The sequence below is a fragment of the Falco naumanni genome, chromosome 4 (genome assembly GCF_017639655.2).
Source record: "Falco naumanni isolate bFalNau1 chromosome 4, bFalNau1.pat, whole genome shotgun sequence".
NCBI lineage: Eukaryota > Metazoa > Chordata > Aves > Falconiformes > Falconidae > Falco > Falco naumanni.
Genome location: NC_054057.1, coordinates 32,810,545 through 32,837,299, shown reverse-complemented (window position 1 = coordinate 32,837,299; position 26,755 = coordinate 32,810,545). Strand labels below are relative to the sequence as shown.

Genomic DNA, 26,755 nt, shown 5'->3' with positions numbered 1-26,755 from the left:
TAGCTATAAAATAGTGCGACATGAAGACAATAGTGTAGTCTTTCAATTACAGTGATAGAAATCCTACTGCTTAAAACATTTACAATAAATGTAAAGCAGAGCTTGGGAAAGACATGGCATATTGGGAAGAAGGAAAAGAGAAGGGGTAATTATTCAGCCTCATTAAATTTTTCATCAGAAGTGGCAAACTATCATAGTTTCAGCATTTCCTTTTTCATTAGAATGCTTTTTAATATTGACATCCAACCAATTATGTTCAAACTAATTCCCAGAATACTGTGAGAGTGTAGCTACTTTCAGAAGTTTTTCCAGATTAATGAACTGCATTATTTTTTCATTAGAAGCTGCAGTGTGCTCTGAGACATACAAAGTGGGGAACAAAAAAACCACCCTGAACAGAACATATTCTCCAAAAAGCCCTTGGCTTTCCTAATGAGTGTCTATCTTCAAGGAGCCTTCTTCATCTTTAAAAATTCAAAACCAAAACACAACACTACTACTTCAAATGGACTCCTCCTTTATAACCAATTGCAGCAAATTGATTAACTCTGTTAGCTGCAGACCCAGGTGAAGTGATATAACACAGAAGTAAATTTATTCTTTTTAATTGCCATGCTGTCTTTAACATTCTACATTCTTTCATTGTTTTGTTTCGTTTGATTCCCCCCAAGATGTGCCATTCATTAATGTTTTCCCTATCTAAATTAAACTACTTCAGTAATATTCTGAAGTTAAGTAAGCCTTAGCTAATGCCAACTTGTTTCTTTTTATAACTTTTTTTTTCATTGAAAGTATAACAAAAAGGCAATATATTATCTGATTTATTATACAGAAAGCAGGGCAACTCTGGTTTATGGCTTCTTAATATATTTTGTCTTTCCAAAATAACTCACTGTGGTCACATTTATATAAAAAGGTGATTAATGTCTTTCTTAAATTGAAAAGAAATTGCAACACTGAAATGCCCTAGCAACTAATATAGGCATCACAAGACTGAAAAGTCAGTGTTTGCTCTTCCTTTAAATATTTTAACGAAGTTACACCTTTTCTTCATTTCAAGTTCTCCTTAAATCCGTATTTTGTTAAAGAAATGCTGCCTCTAGAACTGCTACTCATCAGTCTCAGGGGATTACATACAGACTGGATTCCATTCGTAGTACAGTAATAATAAACTTTCTGGGTAAGTGTTTTACTTGCTGAGAAAACAATGTATTTAGAAAGGTACAGACGTATATTGAAGATTGCCTTTAATTCACTAAAACAGCAAGGTTATTAGTTCAGAAGATATACATACAGCTTTTCGAAAAGATACATACAGTACTTTAGAAGCAGATTTTCTACTATCATATTTCTTACAATGTCTTACACCCAAACTAGCATCTATATATGGACAGTAACAATACATAATTTACTCTCAGAGGCACAGATTCACTGTTTCATCTGTTTCTAGTCTAACAATAATATGAAAGATTTCTCATGTATATGAACACACCTATATCCTATTTTTTAAATAAGGGTGATGAAGACATTTTTAAGCAACAAATTTTGTCATTTCAGAGACTTTTTTCTGTTTACATGGCAGTAACTTTTAGTTCACTGAATTGTTACTTCACTTCTAGCCAGCAATCTCCTTTTATATGTGAGGTTCAGATAAACACCTATTTTGGAAAGCCTACAACCAAAGGGTAACATCACTACTACCCAACTTTAGATTTTAGTTTTGGACTGTGAGCCTTAAAGGCTATTACTTTTGTGTTAACAGAGAAACAAAGCAGTAGAAACAATGGAGCATATATAGTTCAGGAGAAACTATGAAGCATGTAACCTAGCAAATTCAGTATTTTGAAGGGAAGCCATTTACTACATAACATCCTCAGAGCAATAAAATGGACTTCTTGCAGAGTTAGCATCATTTTCCTCTTTTTCTTACCCTATCTCAAAACTCAAGTTTTCTTATATCAATATAACAAAATCATTTAAATTTAGAGTTACTTCCATAACATATAATTGGTAATACATCTATCTGTTAAAACAGCTTTAATCTGTACTGTGGCAAAAGAACCAAGATTCAATTATAATCAGTACATCTACTCATCATCTTGATTTATTCCATAAAGCTTTTAAAGTATATTAAATACAGAGAGAAAAAAATGAAATATTTATCACTAGCAAATATGTAAATCACCTATACAAATCTGTCATGGCATGCACTTTGCAGAGTTTCAGAGAGCTCACTCTTATGCAGCAGAGCCCATAGACTTCTCCTGCAGCTCCCTACAAAGACATGGAAGTACAGGATAGAAAATAACTTGAATTTCCTAGCTTTATGGTTGAGGTACCCAGACTATTCCCAAGGTGTTAACATTCATATATCAAGGTGAAATATGGAGAGGCACAAGTCATTCATCCATGTCAGGTTAAAGACTACAAATCTCCCTTGTATGTTCAGTCACTTTATCACTCTCCCTTCTCTTTCTTTCATTATCTTCTGCATGGCACCAAGTATGTTCTACAGGAATGAGTTGGTCTTTCCAGTTCTGCTATCTAAAAAGCAATGCCGAGTCTGAATTTCATTTAGGGTTACAGAAAAAGGTGGTTTCAATGACAGCCTTCAAAGCAGGCCTCTTAAAAATGGCAAGCTAAGCAGCAGCAGCAAAGCTGGAATTTCTTAAAATAAGTTAGTGGTATATATAAAAAATACACTTCTGCTATTAGATGTGACCACAAATTCAAGCTGTGCTACCATTTTAGTCAAGACACTGAAGACCTAGGTAACCTACTGCTATATATATTCTAATGTAGTGCCACTGGATCCATACAGTGTCATTCAGTAATGTTTTCAGACCATCATATATATTGTATATCACACATACAAGCATGCACACACAGATGTGTTGGAAATGTCGTACGAAAACAGCTTCCAGACAGATTCATTAAAAAACTTTGTTTTAAAAATTTTCTCAGTCCCCTGAGTTTTTCAGTCTCACAATCTATTTTAAATATTTGTATTCAACAGAAAATAGCTGCTGTTTGCTTGCCCCATGCTTTCCGTGTTTGTATTCTCCACTCACATAAACTTCTTCCTTCCTATTGCCCAGATGTCCTAATCTCTTCCATTACATCCATTGCTGCTCGCATATGGCAAGTACTACAAGTACAATAAAGCATTAGTTACCTGTGATTTTTGATATAGTTTTCATACAGTTCCCAAGTCTCAAAGTTTCTTCTATTTTGTTTTTGCAGAGACCTGCAGAAAACTATACTCACATAAAAGTTTACATTTACAGAAGAGGAAACAGATTCCCAATGTCACCACTGAAAACCACTTGCAGAGCTGAGCCTAGATTCAAGATCCAGCTCCTCTACTAGCGTACAACTGGGGGTTTTTGTTGTTGTTTTGGTTGGGTTTATTTAATAAGGTTTGATGTTCCTTGTTGCAAGACACAGCAGTCTTACTTATCCTAATCCAGGCATTATTTTGACTGAAAAAATCACAAGCAGATCAAGTAAAGCAGAATAAAATGGGACAAAATTCATCACAATGTACACTTGATTCAATCAGTCAGTAGAAAACTGCAAAACAAGCAAAATTTTACGTAATGTAAGTGATCTTTTAGGACAATCAAGCTCATTCTTATCGAATTCAAAACAGGAGTTTTGCTACATGCACATAGAAGAAGGGATGACTGCCAAATACTTAGCATTTTCACATTCATGTAACACTTAAAAACATTTCTCTTACTACTGAAGACATTTTCTCCCAATGATGCATTTTAGAACTATTACACAGACAATTCTGCTTCAGAGGTTCTTCATAACACTGTTTTCTTATTAAAATAATTTTCTCCTCTATTATCCTCCAGTATGGGATCTTGATATCAACTATTTGAACTATTTCTGGCACTTGAAATTATTTGAATGTTCTTGTAGAATGTTAATAATTTATCTTTGTAAACAGCATTTTTAACAAGTCTTAATTATGTCATTTTGTATAAAGCTGTGGCACACAGGAACACCACCAATTGAAGAGAATTCAATTGTGCTAGGCACTGTACAAAGACAAGTAATTATAAAACAATCTCTCTCTGTTCTGTTCTTTATTTCTCTAATGGCTTAGTGGTAAAATAGCTATTCCCCAGCACACATAAGGAGAGTTATATTATTGTTCACTAATATAAACATTTCATTTTGCATAATACAGGAGGTAGAAAGTAATAACGTATCTCATTAAGAAATTTCTCATTGGATTAGCAGATGTCATCAATCTTTAAAATGTTTAAGTATGTCTCATTACATCAGAAACCATTTCCAATTAATATCCTCAAACTCACTTCATGCAATATAAACAGTCTACACCCTCTCTCTCTCAAAATACTTATGGAAAACTCTTACTGGTATCTGGACGTTTGAAAGCTTGCTGTGTTTCCACCAACACCATTCATTAGGAATCATAAAAGAAACCTTCACTTGGGCCAGTCAGTAAGGGTTGCATCTGATGCCACTCCTTCCCTGAATCCATGCAAATACACCCGATTTTCATTCTCTATTCCAATGACATAAAAACACTGAAACAATCTTGGCAATGCTCACGAAACACAGAAAGTGAATTCAAAAAAACAGCTACCATGGTCTACTGACAATTTCCAGAAATGTCAGCCGCACCAAAATGCATAGTGCTAATTAATGCTGAGAACGTGCTGATTGCTACAATAAATGTCTGTTGGGTTTTGTGCAAAATCCCAGACACTGATATGTTTAACACTGTGCAGCATTCATACAAACGTGGTAAATAATGGGATTTCTAGGGGAGATTAATTTGTGCTAGTGGTAGCATAACTCCTTACATTAATTCTTGCTTCACTGAGATTTAATATCCAATTTCATACAATTATTTTAATTGTGATCATTTGGGAAAGCTTTTACCAAATAACGTGATTTTTTTTTTTAGGGTTTCTGGATTTGTTTCTCTTATCTAATTCTTCCACTATTTTAGCTACTCCATATACTTTTTTCTGCCTTGCTAGACAGAAATAGACACAAAATGAAAGTAGTAATCCATAAACAGCACCCAAGTCAATGTTACTGCTGTCTCCAACCATAGGCTCTGCCAGCCCATTGCTGCCTCTGTGGCTCCACCTGAAACAACCAGATCTTCAACTTCTTTCAGTTTGCATTTAAACATATATTTACCCACCTAAAGAACCCACCACTTTTTTTCAGCTTCACTAGTCTAAGAGAAACAGAGATTTTGACTGGACATACATCCAGAAAAGGGTCTCCCAGCCCAGTTACGTGGAGAAGACCTGTTTGTGGACAGAAAACAGATCACAGAGAAATGCAAGAAAAGTAAAAAAACGCATATATAATTAAGAAATTTGTCAAGGAAGGAAAGAACCTTCAATAAACAGAATAAATATAATGCATTGTCCTAAAGTCCAGAAATTACTTTCCCAGCTACAATATATAGTTTAATGCATATCTTTTTATATACCATGTAAAATTTTACCTCAAAATATAGATTACTATTTGTCTTTCAGAATACTAGCCTTTACATTATGGGAATTGGGCTTTCTATTAAATCTAGAGTTACTGTGTTAAAAGATACACACGTCTGACATCTGAACAACTGAGTGGATAAACATGATAAAAGACGACATTAAGTGGAGTTGGGAACTGTAAAGTTAAACCCTGGTCTAAAAGATTTATTAATATAACTGAATTAATCCAATGCTGGAGCAGCCAGCCTACAAAACAAAACCACCCATAGCTTTTGAGGTATCCTCTTAATCCAGCATCCATATAAAATGAGGGATTCAGCTGATCCAGTTAGCATAAACACTCCAGGGCACTTGCTGAAAAACAACGCAGACATACTCAGCTACCAGTACAACATGATCAACTACCATTTTCCACTTTTCTGCCAGTTTCAAAATGCTATCCTACAAGTCAACGATCAGCCCAGAGTATATTACTTGTTTATCTTAACTAAAGGCTTATAATATCACCCACACTTTTTTCTATTTTCCTATTTCAGACATCCCAAGGTAATGGCAAAAGAAAAGGGATTTCAGCAGCCAAATTTTTTTCTCAAAACATTTAAATATTTACTCTGATTTTGTTAAATAAGCACAGATTACTAAAAAACATCTATAAATAAATTTTCTTAAAGCAACCATTTTCTGCATCTCTGCCAAATGTTTTGTTGCCAGGCTGCACTAAAAAACTTTTGCATTAGCCAAAGACTTAATACTTGCCTGGCACAATTTCTGTTGAATAAAAAAATCTGAAAGGATATTTTATAAATGAGGGCAAAGAGCAAGAGTGATGAACATACCTAATTGAAAATGAGTATTTCCTTATTCAAGTCATAGATAGACAAGCCCCATTTGACTACATAAAAGTCAGATTTAACTGAAAGACAGACAGTAAACATTGTAGTTGCTTAGATGCACATTACAGAATGCAATAGAAGTGATAAATTCTAACTCTAATTAATATGAATTTATTCAGGGCATATGTAACCAACACTTAACCACGTTCAGTCCTGGAGGATCGTTTATATTTTAAATCAATGAGGCAAGAGTAAAGCAGCTTTAGCACATTCTGCTGAAATAATTTTTATTCTTTTAAAAGCTGATTAAATGCAGCTTTTACTAATACTCCTTTTATCTTTCTGATTCTGCAATGGAAGACCTGAGATTCAAAAAGATGAATCCTGAAAAATGCCTTTTACATTTACAGTTTTAAAATCTTGACCTCTCTCCCTCCTTAAGGATGTGTAGGTATCAGCTCAAGTTCACCACACCATAACTAGAGCACCATTGTCCCTTGAAGAAGGGACTTGCCCTCTTTCATCATCACACATGAATTCCCCTCCTGATAATCAGGCTTCAAGTTAAAACATCTTTTCTCATTTAGTATTTTCCCTAGGTCTTCAGATCTAATCTTCTTCTTCAGATCATTTCTTCATAATCTCTTTAAAATAGGGAGTTTTCTATTTACTGACACAGGCTTATCTGTCTCCAGTCTCAAGTGGCGATTACTGCAAAAATTCTTTACTCTGGTTTTGAAAAAATAAAAATATGAAACAAACAGCAATTTCTCCACTATATGATGGAACAGCTTCAACAAACAAGCTGACACAACCTTTGAAAGGTAAGTGCTTTAATCAGCAGGCTGGTTAGGTAATTTTTCTTTCTCCCTCTTCCCTTGCGATCATTCCTGTCAGTGTGTATTTAGGCATATTTTGAAATGCCTCCTGGACTGCTGGTCCTAGCAAGGACTTCTGCCCTCCTCAGGCATTAATATGCGACATGCACACTCAGTCCTGTAAAAATAAAGACAGTCCTAGGGACATACGTAGGGAAAATGAAATGACATTTTATTAATTGATTTTATGTTCCTTTGCCACCAAAGGTGTTAGAAAAGGAATTTCAGATAAAGTGTTGTAAATGCTCCTCTCTTCAGTTCTACTTGTGGCACCAAACTCTTTTTAAAATAGATTTGGGCCTTGGAATGGGTAAAACTTTTAAAACCTGACGAGGACGCAACCGTACAGAGGTTGTTTGTTCTACTCCATGGGTAGCTGGAAACCAAGAGGTTAAAAGTCAGTGGGGATGGGGGAGAACCAAGCTCACATCCAGCAGTAAAGAAGCATTATTTGGTTACAAGGTCCCACAATAACACCTTGAAGCAGCAAAAACAGTTTTTCATAGGCTCTTCAGGTGAAGCAGGAGGCCCTGGCACAGTCCTCTTCCCAAGACAACAGAACAAGGTAAAATCAGAGGTGATGCTGCCCGAACAAGCCAAGAAAGAGATTAAGGAGAGCTCTAGGGCTGCAAAGCTTGCCAACAGCCCTCTGGTCCCACTGGAAACCACTTGGCACAGATTCCACTCAGGGTCTCCACTACCCCAAGAGTACCTGTGATCTGTATGTTTCCTACGCCTGTATTATCGCCTTTCCTCTGATTCTCCACTGCCTCAAATGTTGAGCAAGTTATCATCTAAGGACCAATTCTCACATACTGAGACATGATATAAGCACAAAATAAAGATAATTGTAGTCTTCAAGAAACAAAGGCTTTTCCCCATCAATTTTAAAAACGCACTGCCTACAGAAAGTCTATTCCAAATTCTATCTTTGAAGGAGAAAACATTCAACAGCAATTGTTATAGAGAAACCAAGTCTTGATATCACACAATTGTAGATAGGTCAAATAATTCAGTGGAGCTATGCTGATCCATACTATCTGAGATATGATCAATAGTCTATAAAACAGATAATGATGGTAAAGGCACTACCTCACAGATATTTTCTTATGACTTTTTCTGTTCTACAGATATCAATCCAATGCTGTGTCTTCCACTTCAAGAGTGTAATGTGCATTACTTAAACTGTCAGAAGAAGCAATTTTAGAGTGTGATCAAGCCTTGCTGATTTTGTGCAGCTCTTCAGTAATTATATTAGTAACTGTAGGCAGGCATTACACCCAACACTGACAGCACATCACAGATCACTGTGTTGGTTGATTTAACAAAAACAAATGAAGCAACAGGGTAGAAAGAGGTAAAGGAGAGTTCTGACGTGGCAAGAAATGCCTATGCTTAGTCAGTTGTGTATAGAAATGGTATATATATATATATATATATATATATATAATGGCCTGCATCATGAAATGCCAGACCAAGAAAAATATGCATCATCTTCTTTTGGAATAGTGTATGGCAGTCTTTATTTAGGAACCAGCAGTCTTCACACTGTTCACTACAAAACTTACAGAGACATCAAAATCTTAGCCTATGGTGAGCAGTATAAACAAGATTGTAAACTGTTCTTAAATATGAAAATTTGCCTTTAAAAATAAAAGAACTTTTGTTAAATGTTATTGTCCAGTTTAACACAAGCAGTTTTTACTACATTGGGGGGGGGGGGGGCGGGGCGGGGTGTATATATAGAAAAATTCAATAAGGCTTTGTAAAAGTTAAGGCAGAATACGAATGCAATTTAAAACGTTTCAGGAACTCACAGAAGTTCAATGTAGCATTGCAGAACCCAAACCAAACAATTCTTCATGACAAATGAAATTGGTAGACTCAGAGAAAGGCAATTACTGATGAACAAAAAGGTCATTCAAAAATTCTTTCAACTTCAAAAGTCCAGTGCTTGGCAGTGTATGTCCACCTCATATCAGTGGAATCACCACCCCTTAATACCACAACTTCTGCTCTCCGAGTGGCTAAAATCTGCTGTTCTCTATCTCAAATCATCAAGCAGGCAGACACCATGACTCAGCATGGGAATCCAGCTGTTTCATCACCCTGCAGTAAAGAGCCAGGTATCCTGCACAGATGGAGACTTTGGTTTAGTTTATGTTGAAGAAACCAGATGGCTTTCCCAGTGACCAAACAAAATGAACCAGCTGTGTATTCATAGCTGAAAAAAAATGCATACACAGGATGTGCAAGGTATGGAAAGAGAACATTTGCTGAGAAACCTTATTTAAGGAATAGTAACTATGATCAACTATGTTCACCTAAATACCATTCAAAACACTGAAGGTCCCTCAAACACACCATAACTGCAGCATAAATATGCAACAGCAAATACTCATTCTCACAAGAGATCAAAAAAGTTACAAAAGCCAAGACTTCAAAGCAGTTTCAGTTGGAGAAGTAGGAATGACTTAGTGATGGCATCCGTATCACAAGATGGTGGAGATTAGAAGGGACCTCTGGAGACCACTTAGTTCAACCTCCCTGCCCCAAGCAGGTTATTCACAACATTAGCCATGCTGAATCAAAAATAATTAAACCCCAAAATGATGAACCCGAGTATTACAAACACCTCGGATTTTTATGGTAGTGGATAGGAGGATGGTAATATACAGGAAAAGTCATGACCCCTGAGAAGTTTTCATAGGTTGGAAGTAAACAGTTGGAATTTGAATTAAAAGAATGCTCCGGCCCCACCTCCCAAAACAACAAAATTCTAAACTCCACAAAATACCAACCCCTAACAAAACAAAAAACAAAACAAACAAAAAAAGGAAACTGTACTAGATACCTCTATTGTTACCTTATAGGAGAAAGAATGCCTCAACTCAGACCTCATAACCCCTGCAGATTATTGTCAAGGGCACCCTTAAGAAAACACATTGCAGTAAACCAGTGTAGGAGATGTGGTGTAGCATACATCAAGACATTATTTCAAAAATCTTTAGAAATAAAACCCAGACACATGCAATTCATGAATAGCACTTACAAAAGCTGATGCCAGACTAAATTCAATACAAAAATAGCATGTTTCTCAAAAAATGGACATAACAGGTCCCAAAAGGCATACAAACAAGCTGGTTTTCTAGACAATCCTAGCCATGCATTCCCCTGACCCATTTCCCTCACAGAAGGAAAAGCAAAATACCATCTGAGCTGGGTGAGCTCACCACTTAGTTGTTCAGTTGTATTATTCCCTCTGGTACTTTAGCTGAACTTTATGCTCCTTGTACTAGATATTCCTTCAGATCACTGACCAGTGATTCTCCTAGTTCATTTTCTAGAACCTACCACAAAGAGCAGGGGAGAAACAGCAACACCACTCAATAAACTACTAAAATAAAGGGTGTGAAGATTTCATTAGAAGCCAAACACAGATACACTGCCTTATTCACTGCATCTTGCCGTTCACTGTTTGAAAAGAGCCACTCTGACTTGTTTTTCATCATGTCATCATCAAATCACTGATGTTATTACATTAAAAACTGTACAGTGAATATGCTTATCCTATTCCTTATTGCAGGCAAAACAGAGGAGATAGGTTACAGAAAAAAAGCTGAAGGAAAGAACTAGCTTTTCATCAAGCAACATAATTAGGTCATACCTGTTCTAAACACAAGTTTCTTAAGAGCTGTCTTTTCCAGAAAGGGAGAAAAGGGGGACAAAACAAAAGCCAACCCAGTTTCCTTCTTGCTGGTCTAACTGACATGACTTCAGAGCACGTGCACTATATGCTAAGTAAGCGGAGTTCAGTCCATATCGAATTGACAGTGCACGTTCATAACTATTAATTGAGTTGTTATTACTCTCAACCTATGTTACTATTTTAACATTTTACAACACAGCCTATTAAACTGTTAAATGGAGACATAATAAAATACTGGAAAGTTTATTCTACTGATTCCCAGCAAATTTGGGTAAATGTAAAAGGTTGTATGAAATGCTATATTATTTCTGTGCTTTTGCATAAACCTGTACATGCATTTCATCTCTTTTTAAGTGTGTGTTGAACATTTGCAAACCAGTAATGGAACTGAAAACAATGTTTTGAATTTGTCAATGACTCAAAAGAAAAAAAATAATAAATAAAGGTCACTGTCACTGTGTGACCCATCTTTCAGTTGGAAGTGAAAGTTGCAAAGGATTTTCCTTTCTTCAGATTTCTCTTTCTAGTGCTATTGGAAAGCTTGTCTTCTTGTTTAAATGAATTTCCTTTTAATCTCCTCCCTGAGCTGCCGGATAGATGGAGCCTCTTAAAAAATTCAGGATATCACTGTAATTGTAAATTGATCTGCTTCTGTGGCAGAAGGCTGGGGCCCTCCATCCAGGAAAGAGACTGTCTTGTCCAAGTTGTTTTTCAGACAAATGATTAATTTGTATTCTCTCTTACTACTATGTTATTCTTTAATGGAAAAGCAGGTTTTATACAAAAACTACTACTTTTTGCAGTGTTTTATTCTGGCAACATATAGGGAAGAAAGCCAACTGCCAAAGCCAACATGAAATATTTACTGGCTTGAAATTTTTAAATTTCCTAAAGGAGACGTTGACTCTACTTAAATGCAAACTAAAACTGTATTAAACAACTAAAATGCACATATTCATCACTACTAAAGTTCTGAATTAATGTAATATATTAATAGACACAGGAAAATTCCCCACTGATGTTTAATGCAAAGTAAAGGTTGAAACACTGTTATGACTATGCAATCTTTAAAACAGACATGTAACTCAATAGTATCAAAGTAGAGGAAATTATCTATCTAGTGTGGTGGTGAAACCACATAGCCTATTTGCCTTTGGCTATTCGGTTATGAGATCTGGCATCACTTGGATTATTTCACCTAATCCATCATTAGCTTTCACACGTCCTATATACCGTGCAACAAACCTAAATTTAACAAACCCAACTCCCCATCAATTACCACACTGAATATATTACATGTCAGCACAGAGCACAAAGATTAGACATGAATTACATCTTTCTTTGTAAAAAGTCAATATTTTTAGAGCACTGCTAACGTTGCTGACTCCGATTGTAACAAATGTTCCTTCCCATTGTGGACAGGCACTAATGTCCTGACCTTTGCTATTTACATCCAACACAGAGCTACTAAACAAAATGAAAAATCTCAGAAGACACAGAAAATACATAAGAGATCACAGTAACAGTGCCACAGAGTCACAAACATGGATTTTTTTAATTGCCGTATTTGCTTGGCTGGTGGAATCCTGGAAAATGACCCAATTTTTTTTCCCCCTATAAATCCTGCAAGTAAACATTAGTAGTCTAGTTTTAACTTTCCCCACGTACACAAAAAGGTTATTACTTACAACAAAAAATAAATAGGCTGCTGTTGTGTTAACATAGCATCTTTACTTACCGGTCTTCCACAAATACACCGATGAAGTTTGAAATTCACTTTGTGCGCGAGCGTCCCAGATTCCCAGCAGCAGAAGCACAAGAACTCCCACGCACCGGGCTGGCACGCCAGAAACCCCTGGACCACGGCAGAAAGCAGCGCTCCTCTCGCTCAACCCCATGCCTCCAGCAGCCTGCTGCCACCTCCAAAACCCGCAGCACGACCACAAAACCTTCTTCAAATAGTATTTCCCTCTTCAGAATTTCTTTACAGGGAGAAGGGGACTAGAAACCTCTCTGCTGCTACCGTGCATGGCAGTTGAGAAGGAAAAACTGTTTAACACCAGGGAACAATAGAGTCCTCGCTTGCTCTTGCTGCTGCAGCGGCGGCGGCTACTGCTGCTAGTATGGTTGCTGCTCCACGCTCTTCCATTCAGCTGTTAGTAGCAGTTTTCCATCAGCTAAAAGCGAGACAGCTGTCCGCAGGGGGCTCCAGCTGACTGAGCAGGTTATCTTGCTCTGGGAGGCAGCAGCAGTCATTTACACCAGCTGGAGAGAGTGAGAGACAGAGAGAAACAGAGATGAGGAGTAGCACAAATAGCCCATGCTGTAATCTCAGCGCCGAGACTGACTGCAAAAGGCTGGCTTCCCAGATACTCTCTCCCTGGAATATCCCAAACGATATATACTAAGAAGAAATCATCATCATCACACATGCTTCAGAAACGCAAGTCATACAAACAGAGCAATATAAATTACTTAAAAAAGCATCAGACATTTGTCCTGATAATAAGATGTACACTGCATTAACCATTTACAAACAACCAAAAAGAAGTGATTACACATGCATTAAATAGACAATCAGGATCTTATGAAGGGAAATGGAAGAAAATGCAAAAAATAAAAAAAAAAAAAAGGTAAAAGAACCCCCACACACTAACTTGCCTTGTATATTTATCAAATCTGTTTCAGTAATAAGATATAGCTATCTGTTGTGAGGACAGATGAATATATGTATATGATAGCGTGTGTGTATGTGTAAGCACACCACCTCCATGCTAGATTAAGTGTGCATGTAATATATAATGCAAGATAACATCCTTTCCTATCCAGCAAGTGTGTACACATATATATATGCATAAATGTCAACTGTGTAATTTAAAATAATTCGAGGATCAAGTTATCAATCATTTTTAAAACATACACTGAATTTTACATATGAAAGTATTCAGGATACATTAGGCTGTCATGATGATAAAAAAAGCAGTGGAGACAAAGCTTTTTAAACAGGGATCTTTATCTCTCCCACCCACTACCCAGTGAACAGATGCAGTAACAAGCCTAAAGATCAGGTTTCGGACACCTATAAACTGGGAAGCAAACGAGGAATTTTCAAGAAAACTGCTATCATATTCAAAAAGTTTCATTAAAAATACAAACAGCTACAAAAATTACACAGTAAGAATACAGGACCCATAGTTTGAAAATGATGGAGCTATTGTTGTTTAAAGAAGAAACCTTCAGTCAACCTCTCTTGGGACGCCTGTCATTTTGCACAACCTTCCTAGACTCAGCCTTTTCACATGCATTAGATTAAAATCAGCCTTGATCAAATAATTCCCAAGTCCTTGCCTGTTTAAATATTCTGACATCAGAGCAAATTAGCAATGTTGAAGGTTGCAAATTCGTCTTTGTTTACTTTCCACTCTGTTACGCCTCTAAGAGGGAATTAAAGGCTCAGGGAGCTCTAGCACGGTGAGGCTGTGATTAAGAGAGATAAGCAAGTGTGGATTACTGTTCCTCAGCTGTTGAAAAACAGGCAACAATCAGGAGATTATAGGTTGATAAGGGATACATAGAAAGCCATGATCTTAACAAATTTATAGCATCCTGATGCAGAACTAAGCACTTCTGGAAATACATTTTATTCACTTCTGCTACATCATGCTGTATTCACTTTAGAATGCATGGAAACCCCTTCAAGCCTTTGCTTTGTTGAACTGGACAGAATATTATTTTAAATAAAAATGGTCACTAAGTTTATAGAATTATAGTAATTTAACAAGTAAATTTGGGGTTGTTAGTCACATGCACCTTATTTTACATTCTATGGAGTAGAACTTCAGAATGTTTGACCTAACAAAAATAATGCCAGCTCTGTAATTTATGAAAAATAAGATTAAGAATTCAAGAGCTCAAAAAAATCTTACGATCATTAGGAAATCTGTGGCAATAGCTTTACTGACTTGCATATATTTTATTTTAACTATGCAAGTTATACATTCCTTTGAAAAATTAAGAGTAAAGATATTGGCTTTTCAGCTGAAGCTATGCACCAGGGGAAAAGTCAAATTTATAGGGAGACTGAGGGAAAAGGCATCCTTTTCAGTGTTATTAAATACAATGGATTCTACCTAGAATTTTTATGAATGTATAAAGAAAGCCTCAGAAAATATTTTGTACGTGACTTAGATCATCCAGAAACACCATCAGGGAACAGATCATCCATGTAGTTGGCACAATGAATCAAAGTGGTTTTTGACAGCAGAACAAAGCAGTATCATGGGAGAGGATGAGCACACATACACAAACACTCAAATATTTTCTTGTATTTATGCAACGATAGGACCACATACTTTTAAAACCACTAAAATAGAGATTAAAATAAAATAATTTCACACTACTTTTTACAGTTGAACCATTTTTCTGTCAAAAATCAATGAATCACAAAAGAATAATTTCACCTTTTTTTTCTTTTGGTAAGAAGCCATGATGCTTCTAAAACTGTTCAGAAATACAACACAGAGAGAGAATGGAGGGAATATTTATAATGCAAATATATTTATGTGTCTGGAAAAAAAATAAGGCTTCCTGAAGAGCTGTTTCTGGCAAACACCAGATCACTTCTGCAGTACACAGACACATCTTCTATTAACCAGGGCAAGGACAGACCAGTGAAACCACAGGCCAGAGAGTAGGCTGATGCTTGCAGACAGACACCCCCACACCAACCTAACTGCAGGAGTTAGACTTTCGATGCAAGAGACAATGTATCCTGACTGCAGGCTTCAGCTGCTATCCTTGTGCCTTACTCAGAGAGCTGCTGGCAGCCTCTCCCACCCCAGCGCATCCAACACTCTCCATTTGCTACAGTGAATGCAGGACCTCCCTCCCAGTTACTAGTGTGACCACTCCTTGCAGCCCAGGCTGCCAACCCATCTTCTAAGGCATACCTAGCGATCAAGATTGATCGGTCGTTCTTGGCTTAGACATTCCCAAGGAAACGATGAAGTACGACTGAGAAGAAACCCCTAGACAAAGCGCAGAAACAAACTACAATCAGCATTAGTATCCGTATCAGTAACATAATAGTGTCAGTGCTGTAGCTTGGAGCACTAACGTTTGAGTCTCATTAGATTTTATTCAGATACAATTATTTATTTGAGGCACACAGCTCTGTGGAGTCTGTAAACTGCTCACACAAGTGATTGACAAGTTAGCATCTTTTTGTTTTCCAGGGAAAAATATGACTTTATGAAAATGAGGTAGAATTAGCCATGAAATACTGGAATTACTTTATTCATGTTTCCCAGCACTAAACAGTTAGAAGATGACAAAACAAGCACGCAATATCTTTTATTTACTGGAAAGAGAAATGTGAACAAGATAGAAATTTCTTAGCTGCTGGTCATGAAAAGCTGCCTGCCAAACAGAATCATCCTGCTGATATTCCTCTGCCAACAGGCAGTCCCATGCTAGCATCCTTCTCTGTTTAGGAAATGCCACAAATTTTCTTCAGGATCATATTATCCTTCAGGATGATACTATCTTCCATCCTGAAAATGTTGCATTTCTACATATAGTAAAGTCAAAGAGTGTGCAGAGAATACAACACATGCACAGCACATCTGTTTCTAGAATCAACAATACTTAATGAAGAAGTGGGTCCAGCATCACTGTTGTCCACTTTCAATTTCACAGACTCTGGCTAGGCCAGAAATCTTTAGAGAAGTTTCAGGCCACTCTTTTAGATCTATAGAAGAAGTTTTACAAACTCTACAGCTGTACCCCACTAAACCATCTATGCTGCATGAGTACTAGAATACCACAAAAATCACCCAAATTCTAAAAAATGAAAAATGTATGATCCTCACCTGAACTCTGCTCATTTTGATTCATCTCCAAGACTTTTTCCCTTCACTTAGGTAGGAAAATGACAAATGCTGCCAAAGACAAATGAGTCAACTATCTCCCTGAAAAGAGCTCTAGAGTTATAATTTTATTACAGCCAATACCCACTGGATAATACAGTACCACACATTTCTGAAAAACACTCTGGATTTGTAACATACTAATCTGGTGCAGTCACCATTTTGGGATGCCCTTGGATGTACTGCCTGTATGGGTTGTGGTGCTACGGCTGCACACCCGTGACTGTTCTGAAGTTATGAAGGTGTTGTACATTCACTTAAACATACATTTGTTTTGCAAAATCCATGATCTGAACAATTCACATAACTCAAAAAAAAGCTGTTTTTTTTCCTTCATTCACCAACATAAACTCAGGGGCCACCAAAGGTTCTAGCTCTACATTTCGTGGAAGCCTGACTTTCCTGCAGGTATTTTACTACAGATGCAGGTATATCATAAGGATTCTCTTGAGATGAGACCTGCATGAATTGTACTAGATTTTGAGAAATTCAGGACGGAATAAGCTGTGTAGGGCTCCCACACTCAGTAACGGTCTGTTATTTTTCTCTATATCAATACTGGTGAGCCTGGTCAGGGAAGTCACAAGAAATATCCTAAATGTGAACATTGTGGGGAAAAAATAGAATCATGTGTTGCAATATACTCCATCTCTCGAAATCTGGTAGTTCCATTCCTTAAGTCCAAAATTAAATGTGCCATGCAAAACGTGCAGCTGAAAAGTTATTCTTTAGGGAAACTAAACATATGGCCTCTAGGTGTCACACTCGACCATGTCATGCTATGCTATTTATGGATTTCTCTTTCATAGCAGGTAAGAAACCTTGATTTCATCCTTTCAAGGAGTGATATTACGCCATATTCTCTTTTCAAAGGTGTAATTATAAAAAAAAAAAAAACACAAAAACAAACAAACAAAAAACCCCAGCAAATTTCTGCCTCTTTCATACAATTAGTACAGTTATTTTCGCTTTTACCGGAGTAACTGAGCAAACTCTAGAAGTGTCACAACTCCTGTTTGTTAAATTTGTATCATTTGAGGGGAAAATAGATTTGGAGGACAAATCAGGAACTTCAAGAGTTATTTATGTGAGCTGTGCAGAGCTAAGAAAGCATTACACATACAAAATCACTAGAATATGTTAATAACATACAGTTAAACTCTTCACTGTTTCTCAATTACTTCAAAAATCTTTGCAGCAAGAAAAAGTTATTTTCAAAAAATGAATGAAGATTCTACTTGTATGAATGTACAAGCAGCAAACACCTGGATCTCATCTAGTTCTGACTTTACAAAAGCTTTGTTTTTATTGTGGTAAGTTAGGAATTCGTGGATAGATGTATCATCTGTTTGTTTGACTAGTGAGTGTGTGTTTGGTTGTTTTCTGTTTTAATCTAGGCTAAACCTAGAAGTTTTCCTAGCCATTCTTTCATTGGTAAAGGGTGGCTCTTTTCAGTTGCAAAAAAAGGTATTTTTTTTTTAAATCTCTACTGCTGTATTTCTGTAGTTCTCTCAGTTTGCTTTAACACCCAGCTACTGCATTTTTTTTAGATCCCTTTGGCAGGCAACAATCAATACTCTCAGCATGGAACATTCACGGAAACTATTCTTTGTAGGAAGAACATGGTAAAGGTGTGACCAGGAAGTACATCAAACTGCCTGCTGGAAGGTAAAGCTAAAGGAATTCAAGTAAGATGTCAATGAATTTATCAAGGAGGTCACCTAGCCTCAACCGAGATCAAACTACCCAGTGAAAGAGTGTATTTACCATCTCTGCCTGTCTTCAAGAAAAATGTTAGTTTTGACTTGGAGACACATTTTAACCAAGGAAAGGCTACTGGGCTAAATAGATCAATACCTTTGTGAAACGTAATGGCCCAAGAACTGCAGAAGGTCAGATCAAATCAGCTAAATCTACCTTCTGTCTTCAGGCTCTCTCAAGGAACATTGTCCTTGCTGCACAGATTACACTGACTGGCTTCAAAGCTGACTGCATGAAGCAGAACCTTTCCAAAGATCAGCACTGGCTGCAAGTGTCTGTGATAGTTCCCTATCAGGAATTCTCATCCCTATTGAGAATTCAAGCTCTTAACATTTCCTTATCTATTCAGAGATCTGTTTAGTAGCCTCTGGTGGAACTTGCTGTATAGCAGGAAAAAACAGTATGCGTTTTTCATTGGAAAGCCAACAGTGTTAATACACCAGCTTGCTCAGATATGTTCAGTATGTTCACATATTCAGAAGCTGATGGATTAAGTCCTTGTATTTGAAATTTCTGTTGCAGAGACTATACGCACAGGATAATTCTAATCACACACAAAATTCACAAGCAAAATACTAATTAGGGTTAGGGTTTGTAGCGAGGTCTGCATCTACCCTGACTCTCTCAATTACACTTCTCATTTTCTTAAAACTGCAAAATTTGCAGGTTCATAATAACTTCACAGATAAAGACAAAAAAAAGAAAGAGAAAAACACAGAAAACCTATGTCTATTGTGGTCCCTGTCATTTCAATGAAGAAGAGAGACAATCATTACTTTTCTGTGTTAATAAAAAAGGTGAAAAAAAATGTGTGTGAGGAAAGTGGTAAACTTTTCACTGAAAAGCTTTTGGTAATGTCTGTTTTGGGGAAGAAACTTCAACTTTTCTTGTGTTTGGAGCAATCAATGTGCTCTTATCATAATCCCCAAAAAGAAGTCTGCACACAATTAGAACCTTTTCTGGAATTGTGCTGCCAGTATGCACTTGCTTAAGGAGTGCTGAGGGGGGAAAAAACTAAGATTGGGTACAAAAGTGAGACTGGAACATAAATCTGGTCTCTAAGTCACTAGACTAGAAAGCCTGGGAAAGATTAAGTGACAGGAAAAGCTAAGACAACAGACTGAAATCAGGAAAAGAAACCTAAGTGGAGGGAAAAAAAATACTGTGAGGAAGTAGTGACAAACAGAATTGGTGTGGGTGTGCTATTTACCGTTTACTCTTCTAACACATTTGGCATGGATCTACCTATGTGATTAAGACTGCACAAAGAACGGAGCTTTTTTAATCTAACTTTAGTTACCTGACTTTCAGGAAGTCCAATACAAACTTCACTAATGGAGAAAACCAACCCAGGTGACCAGGTGCCCGTAGAACCAGTTTTCTATCACCAAGCCCATTATACTAGATTTTCTGACAGGAAACCAAAAGGAATCCAGACAAGATGCTCACTGCAGAAAAACAGCAGTTAAAACTGATAGTTTTAAATGCAAATAAGTAGAATAATTTGCAGGGCCTGAAAAGCAGGCAGGTAGGTTTCAAAGACACAATGAAGGGGTAAGTACTGAAATCCCTGGCAAGGGAAACAGAAAGAGAATGGAATAAATAAAGAAAATCAGTGCCCATTATTGCCTTTGAAAATCCTCTCCAGGGAGAGCTTAGTAATTTGCACAAACCAAATCACCTTAAACAAAAGCCACCTTCAGTCAATTTTAAACCTTCTCCTTATTAAAATCCTATTGATTGATCATTCTTCATCTAAATGTCTGACAAGCCAATTTCCATTCTCAAGAAGGAAATGTTGGTCTTCTTTTTCAAGCCATAAATCACTCGTTCTGTTATCAATTCTCAAATTAGTTAAGTAATACAAATTAATAAGAAAATTAAACAAGGCTGCTTTTAGTGAGTTGTTGTTTCAAATGTGTTTTTTTTAACTTAACCAATACATTTAATGGTTTCCAGAAACCAATAGGCTCAGTAGTTGTGACAAACACAATAAAGCTGAAAACAGCTTTTAATGATTTGTTAAGAGTTCTAGCCTACCTGGCCAAAAGTACAGCTGTGTGTTTTGTGCTGACTTCAACAGATGAATAAATAAGAAGAGTATAACTTCAGGAAACAGATTAATGGATCTCACACCATCCTGATATGAGGTAAGATAAAGTGAGATTTAAACTATATTAAATTAATGATTAAGGTTCAACCGTGATTTGCTAACTAACCAAGCCCTACAACAGAACTATATTATATCATTAATACTCATATCTTGCAGAATTTTAGGTTGTAATAAAAGATACAGCACAGAAAATAATATCTGAAAATAAATCCTTCACCGTCTAATTTTATATGAAAGATTCACAAGCGTGTTCCATCTGTCATACTTTCATTATACGGTACCTGCTTTAACTGGGGGGTGGAAGGGAAATGTGTTCCTACTGACCAATCTTCCTGTTGAAAATTATAGGTCACTGTCATTGAAGTCAACTCTGTAGCAAACCACAATGTAAAACCTAAATCTAAATAAGGCAGGCAACAAAATTAATTAATTCTAGTCTCATATTAATGAAAACATGATATCATTTCAAACCACAAGGACAATTAGTTCCATGCTGATTTGTATTAACAAACCTCCCATTTTCTTAAGTGCTGACTTTTCTTCCTCTGCTGTTGCGGCACCATCCAGTCCTCTACTCCTGTACCAATATTTCTGTGGCAAAAAGCAAATAACCAAATCTATGCACTGAGATAAATGACATCACAACCACATATAATTGGATTTTCTGCAAACAGATCACAATGCACTTCACATATTCTGTGTGCTGCTGAAAAATCTTCTCTAAATTATCAGCATTAGCATTAAAATTAGAGCTTCACTAGGGGGATCAAACCAAGCTTAAGGTGATGTGACACTTTCAGGACAGGAAAAAATTTCATTAAATTGGCACTATTGTTCTTCCCTATGGTGACAAAAGACATTACTGCCAGTTTTCTCCAATCACTATTATATTAGCGTATCTGAAAATGAGAGAAAAAGCTTTCCAATTAACTGCTAGTGGCAGCTCTGTTACTTCCACAGGTTTTTCCCATGAGACTTAAAACTAACCTTGGTCTAAATAACTGACAACTGCATCTATATACTCTCTGTAGAATATATGACAACTTACTTTGATATACTGTTCGCTGAAGGAAGAATAGTATGGAGGAGTTCAAAAGCAGAAGGAGTTTTCTCAGTGACTGCACTATTACTGAAATAGTGTGGAAGCTTGCAGAGCAGTGGTCTCTACATCAACATTGAGCTCAGTTGTTACCATCCAGCTAGATGAATGGAGTATGACTTCCCTGGGACAGGGAAATTCAATCTACACCCATTAAGTGGGGTGGGCAGCATAAAAAAAAAAAAAAAAAAAAAGAAGCATGACTTTGAAACCACAATAGAAATGTTTGAATGGCACTGAGTTCAGGTAAAATAACAACCTGAATTCAGGTAAAGAGACAAATGTTCTACGTTCTACCGGGGGGGGGGGGGGGGGGGGGGGGGGGGAGAGAAGGTAGGTCATGCATAAAGCAGAAGTAAAATTTTACATAAGAACTTGTTTCCTACATATAACAATAGGATAAAGAAAAAATTCTTGATTCTTTCATCTTAATGCTTTTTCAATATACATATTGATTTTATCACTTTTACAAACAAAATATCAACACGATTTACTCAAATTCTCTTAGCACCTCTATATAAGTACAGATACAATACACCTATCTTTGGCTGGCTGTTGTTTTGGCACCAAAGCAAAAGCTTATTCTTCTGAGATACTCCTCATAGTGAAAGGAAAACGGCAATTTTTGTAATATGTGGCTAAAATACCCTCACCAGTAGGCCAAACTCCACCCATTGCCTGCAGATACTTCTACATATGCTCCAACGTTAATGTCTCCATCACACATATTGACGCTAGGAGATATTTTCAATGTTTCCAAAAGTTGGTTTTATATCAACTACAAAACCAATTAATTCAGAATTTTACAGAAAGATGAAGAAAAAAATATATTCTGCCTCCTCTCAAAACTACTAGAGAATGATCAAAACCAACTTGCTTTGGAGACCTTGGAGGATAATTGCACATTAAACTCCAGATCATTTCAGTTCTTCCTTCTTCCTACAGATAGACAGTCTTAATTATAACATATGTAGGAGTTTGCCGATATCTTATTTAGTACATGCACTTACCTAAAGGAAAAATATTAATGTTACATGGTCTCTGAATACATCTTAAATACTGAAACTTGCTAAATAGCTGCACCTCACTCAGGCTCGAGTACAATTCAATAAATTATTCTCCTATAAAGTTACAGGGTTGACATAGCAAAGTACTACACTGATAGGATTCAGAGAACTCCATTAGGTCAAACCCTTAAAATGAGCATATGCCTACACCAAACCCCCTCTCTCTGCCAATAACTGGCTGACTGGCAGCCAACAAAATGCTTGCTTGCTTGCCAATATTGTGAATCAGGATATTTTAAAATAATAATAATAATTATAATAAAACTTAACTATATTGAGGTATTTGACTACAATGATTTTTAATTAAAAAAATTCTTGTTTTGGGTATAGGCAGTTAGGCAGGGTTTCTTCTAAGCTCCCAAGATTTAATTTTCATTTCTGAAAGGACTGGTGAAGTACACTGAAGGTTCCTAGCCTCTGTTAAGAGTCAAGACTTCTGACTTCATGTCCTAGGTTTCCTAGGTGTATACAGAGTTTTGACAAAGGGAAGAACAACGTATCTTGCATCTTTAGAGGAAAGGAGGAAAACAAATCTTCCTATTTCTCTTATATATCTGCAAAAGAAAAATTGCTATTGTCTTCGGTCAGGACAGAACTTATTTTCACCAAGCATTAGGAAAGTTTAAAGAAAGTTTTAATCTGTTACAGAAAAGATTTCTGGTAGTGTTATCTTTGTAAGAAATTCTACCAAAAAAAATAATTAAAATATGAATAGGGGAATGTCATTTTCATTGCATTCACATCTTCAGAACATAAATCAGAAACCCAGTGTCTTTTTTTTCCTCATTTGAAAAAAAAAGTGCAAGAACTTTCTCTTCTGTGTTTCATACTCTCTTTCACATTATGTTAACCTGCAAATTCAAGTAGTGATCTTCAGATGATACCATAATGAAATAATCTCAAATGAGGGGGTTTTTGGCTTCATATAATGGAATACAGAAGACTGTATTCATTTGATTTCAGAATGGATCATTAGCCACTGTATTCTTAAACCATTAGAAGAAAGAATTTGAAATCAAACAATAAATAAACCTAATGCATACCTCTAAGCACAAAGTAATTAAAATAGACAGTAAACATTTGCTTTATTGCTTGTTTTCCCCCTTAAATTATGATTTTTGCAACAGTTCTTTAAATGGCTTTCACTTTAACTGCACTGCAAAAATGAGATCATATTTGTCGTATGCTCTTCATTAACTCAACTGATGGCATTTTAATTCCTACAACACACAAAATCTGATGTTCGTTTTGCAATTTGACATAGCTAGTGTATGTTGAGAATAATTAGCTTCACTATGGCAGAACAAATGATTTCTTTGCAAAGAACACATGCTTTTTAACAAAGAGTATTTGTAAATTTTCAAGGTATTTCTTGTCTCACAGAAAAGCAACTATTTCATGTTTAATTAACTTTTCTCTGCCCTTATTTCCCTAATGAACTAATAAACCATGTTCTATCTGATGGTAAATACTTTCAACAGATCTAAAAGAGGATGAGAAAGGACACTTGGCACAAGTGTGATGTCTGCTATACTGAAACACTTGGGCATTATTATAAGCAGTAAACGCAGCTTAAAAGACTAAGGGTTAACCAGAAAGGCAATAGCATGGAATTTCATTAAAAATTATTAAAGTAATTATTTTCTGCCTAAGACTTCCCATAAAAGGACAAACACCCCACCTACAGTTTGGTAAACATATCTCAACATATGTAGGTATCGTATAAATGAAGCCCAACAGTTACACTCTCACACAAAATTATTCTACTCATTTATTTTCAGAATTACAACATAGTGTCCATAACATGACCTCTGGAAATGTGCAATTACGTTAAAATATTATGAACATCGATACAGGCCATGGATTAAGAAGTGACAGGAGAAGAACACCTGAAACATTCGTAAAAGTGCACCTTGATATCATTGTGGGCTGATCAGACTGGCAGTCCGTGGCTGCCTGGCTAACACACACGTACACACAGTGGGGGAACACTGGTTGCACAGAGGTCCGACACCTTGCAGAGTGCCCGAGGTGGCAGCGGTGTGGGCTGTCACCAGTCTGTTGCCCAAAGCCTGACACTGTGACTGGTCAGAGCGAGTGCTGCATTCTGCCCCTGCCCTGGCTCAGCTGTGCCAAACCACTGCAGTGCTCGCCGGGGAACATGTCAGTTAACTTTCAAGATGTTTATGCGTTTTGTGTGTGTCTGCATGTGTGAGAAGCTCTCCCTGACACAGCCCGTCCTTCCTTGCTCGGTTCACTAATAAACTGAGTGCAACAGCACCACATTGCCTAATGTTCAACTCCCCCCTCCCCATCACAACACAGGCAGAAACGCTGGCATTTTATGTTCACATCATAAAAATAACATTTAGACCTTACTGTATTCCCTAAAAGCCTAAAGAAAAAGAACTAATCTTGCAGTCAAAGAACAGCCAGTAGAATAGATCTCTCTTATTCCTTACCCCCCAATGATATTTAAGGTGGTTTTGCAAAAGTAGTATTATAAATCTCTTACTGTGGTAACAGCAAAGATTAGGCTCCAAGGGTTAGATATAGTCATCGGACTCTAGGTCAACCACCTTGCATCTCACTGAGATGGAAGATAACAGTTACTGTGATCTTCAAAAAAAACATGCCATGTTAATATTGCATCCAGAAATACTAATTAGGAACAGTTTTGTTTTCTGATATGTATCGTCATTGTGGGATACATTAGTAATTTCGGCTTATTCTCATAGAAATTCAAATTGCTTTGGCAAGAACAAGAGAAACAAACTCCATCAATACATAAATCAGAACTATATATAGAACTGAATGGAGCCTTCAAATCTTCTAGGCAAAGGAACAGAAACACCAGTCTGAGTTAAGGCCAGCAGGTAAGCTGATAAGTAGTTGCTATTATTGAGTTTTACCCATCCCTACATAAAGCTACGAAACCAAATTTCACTTTTTCCTAACATTCTACATATACTAGATGGGAAGTTAAAAAAAACAAAAACAAACAAACAAAAAAAACCAAAACCAACCACCTAACGAAAAAAAAACCCACCAAACTAATAATAATCAGAAGGAAAAAAAAAGAAAAAAAATAAGGAAATGAAAAAGAAAAAACCCCAACCAACACCCAGAACCCAGAAGCAAACCAAACCCCACCCCCCCCCAGAACAGAGCCCTGCTACACGCCGTGCGCTAGGGAAGCCCGCGGCCCCGGCAGCCCGGCCAGCCCCCGCAGCGGGTCGGCACGGCCCAGGGCGCTGACACCCGCTGTCGCCCCAGCACCTTGGACAGGGGCCGGCCCAGCCCCCTCGGTGTCGCACGCTGTCCTGCCGCTGCGTGTGGGTTACGCAGAGCTTGAGAACTTCCTCCACCGCATGCTCCTTGTTCTGGCAGGGAAATTTTGCGCTGTTGAAATCCATGCATAGCCAGTAAACGATGGATGAACCGGCATATGCTTGAGGTCATCCATTCCTTGTTGCCTTGAGTCACGTACAGAAGCCGTTATACCTTAAAACTTACGTGCTACACTTTTGCTACATACATCAAAGTATATCTACGGAAAGACACTGTAGAAATACTCCCCTTAGTATAGTATCAGTGAGCTTTCCTTTAACAAAAAAAAAAAAAAAAAAAAAAAAAAGGAAAAAAAAAGGAAAAGAATAAAACTCCAGAAATTTAGAACAAGATTGTTTGCAGGGTCTTTCCCCGACTCGCTCTGGGTGGCAAAACTTGTCACATTTATCATAAAGATACTATACATACTTCTGAGATGTTTCATTATTAAAAAAAAAGGAAAGAAAAACTAATAAAAACTAATACTATTTTCACACTATGAAACAATTGTGATTTTATTGAGCCAGTTGAAATTGTTAT

General features: G+C 36.9%; 1 protein-coding gene across 2 annotated transcripts in view; it reads right to left on the bottom strand.

The window, feature by feature from the left end:
- The window catches only part of THSD7A (thrombospondin type 1 domain containing 7A), a 288,313-nt gene that overhangs the window by 194,178 nt on the left and 67,380 nt on the right, over nt 1-26,755 (bottom strand). For both annotated transcript variants that reach the window (XM_040590314.1, XM_040590313.1), the window contains exon 3: nt 12,657-13,183. In XM_040590314.1, the coding sequence (XP_040446248.1) occupies nt 12,657-12,816 (160 nt within the window). In that variant the 5' untranslated portion in view covers nt 12,817-13,183. The remainder of the gene's footprint in view (nt 1-12,656; nt 13,184-26,755) is intronic.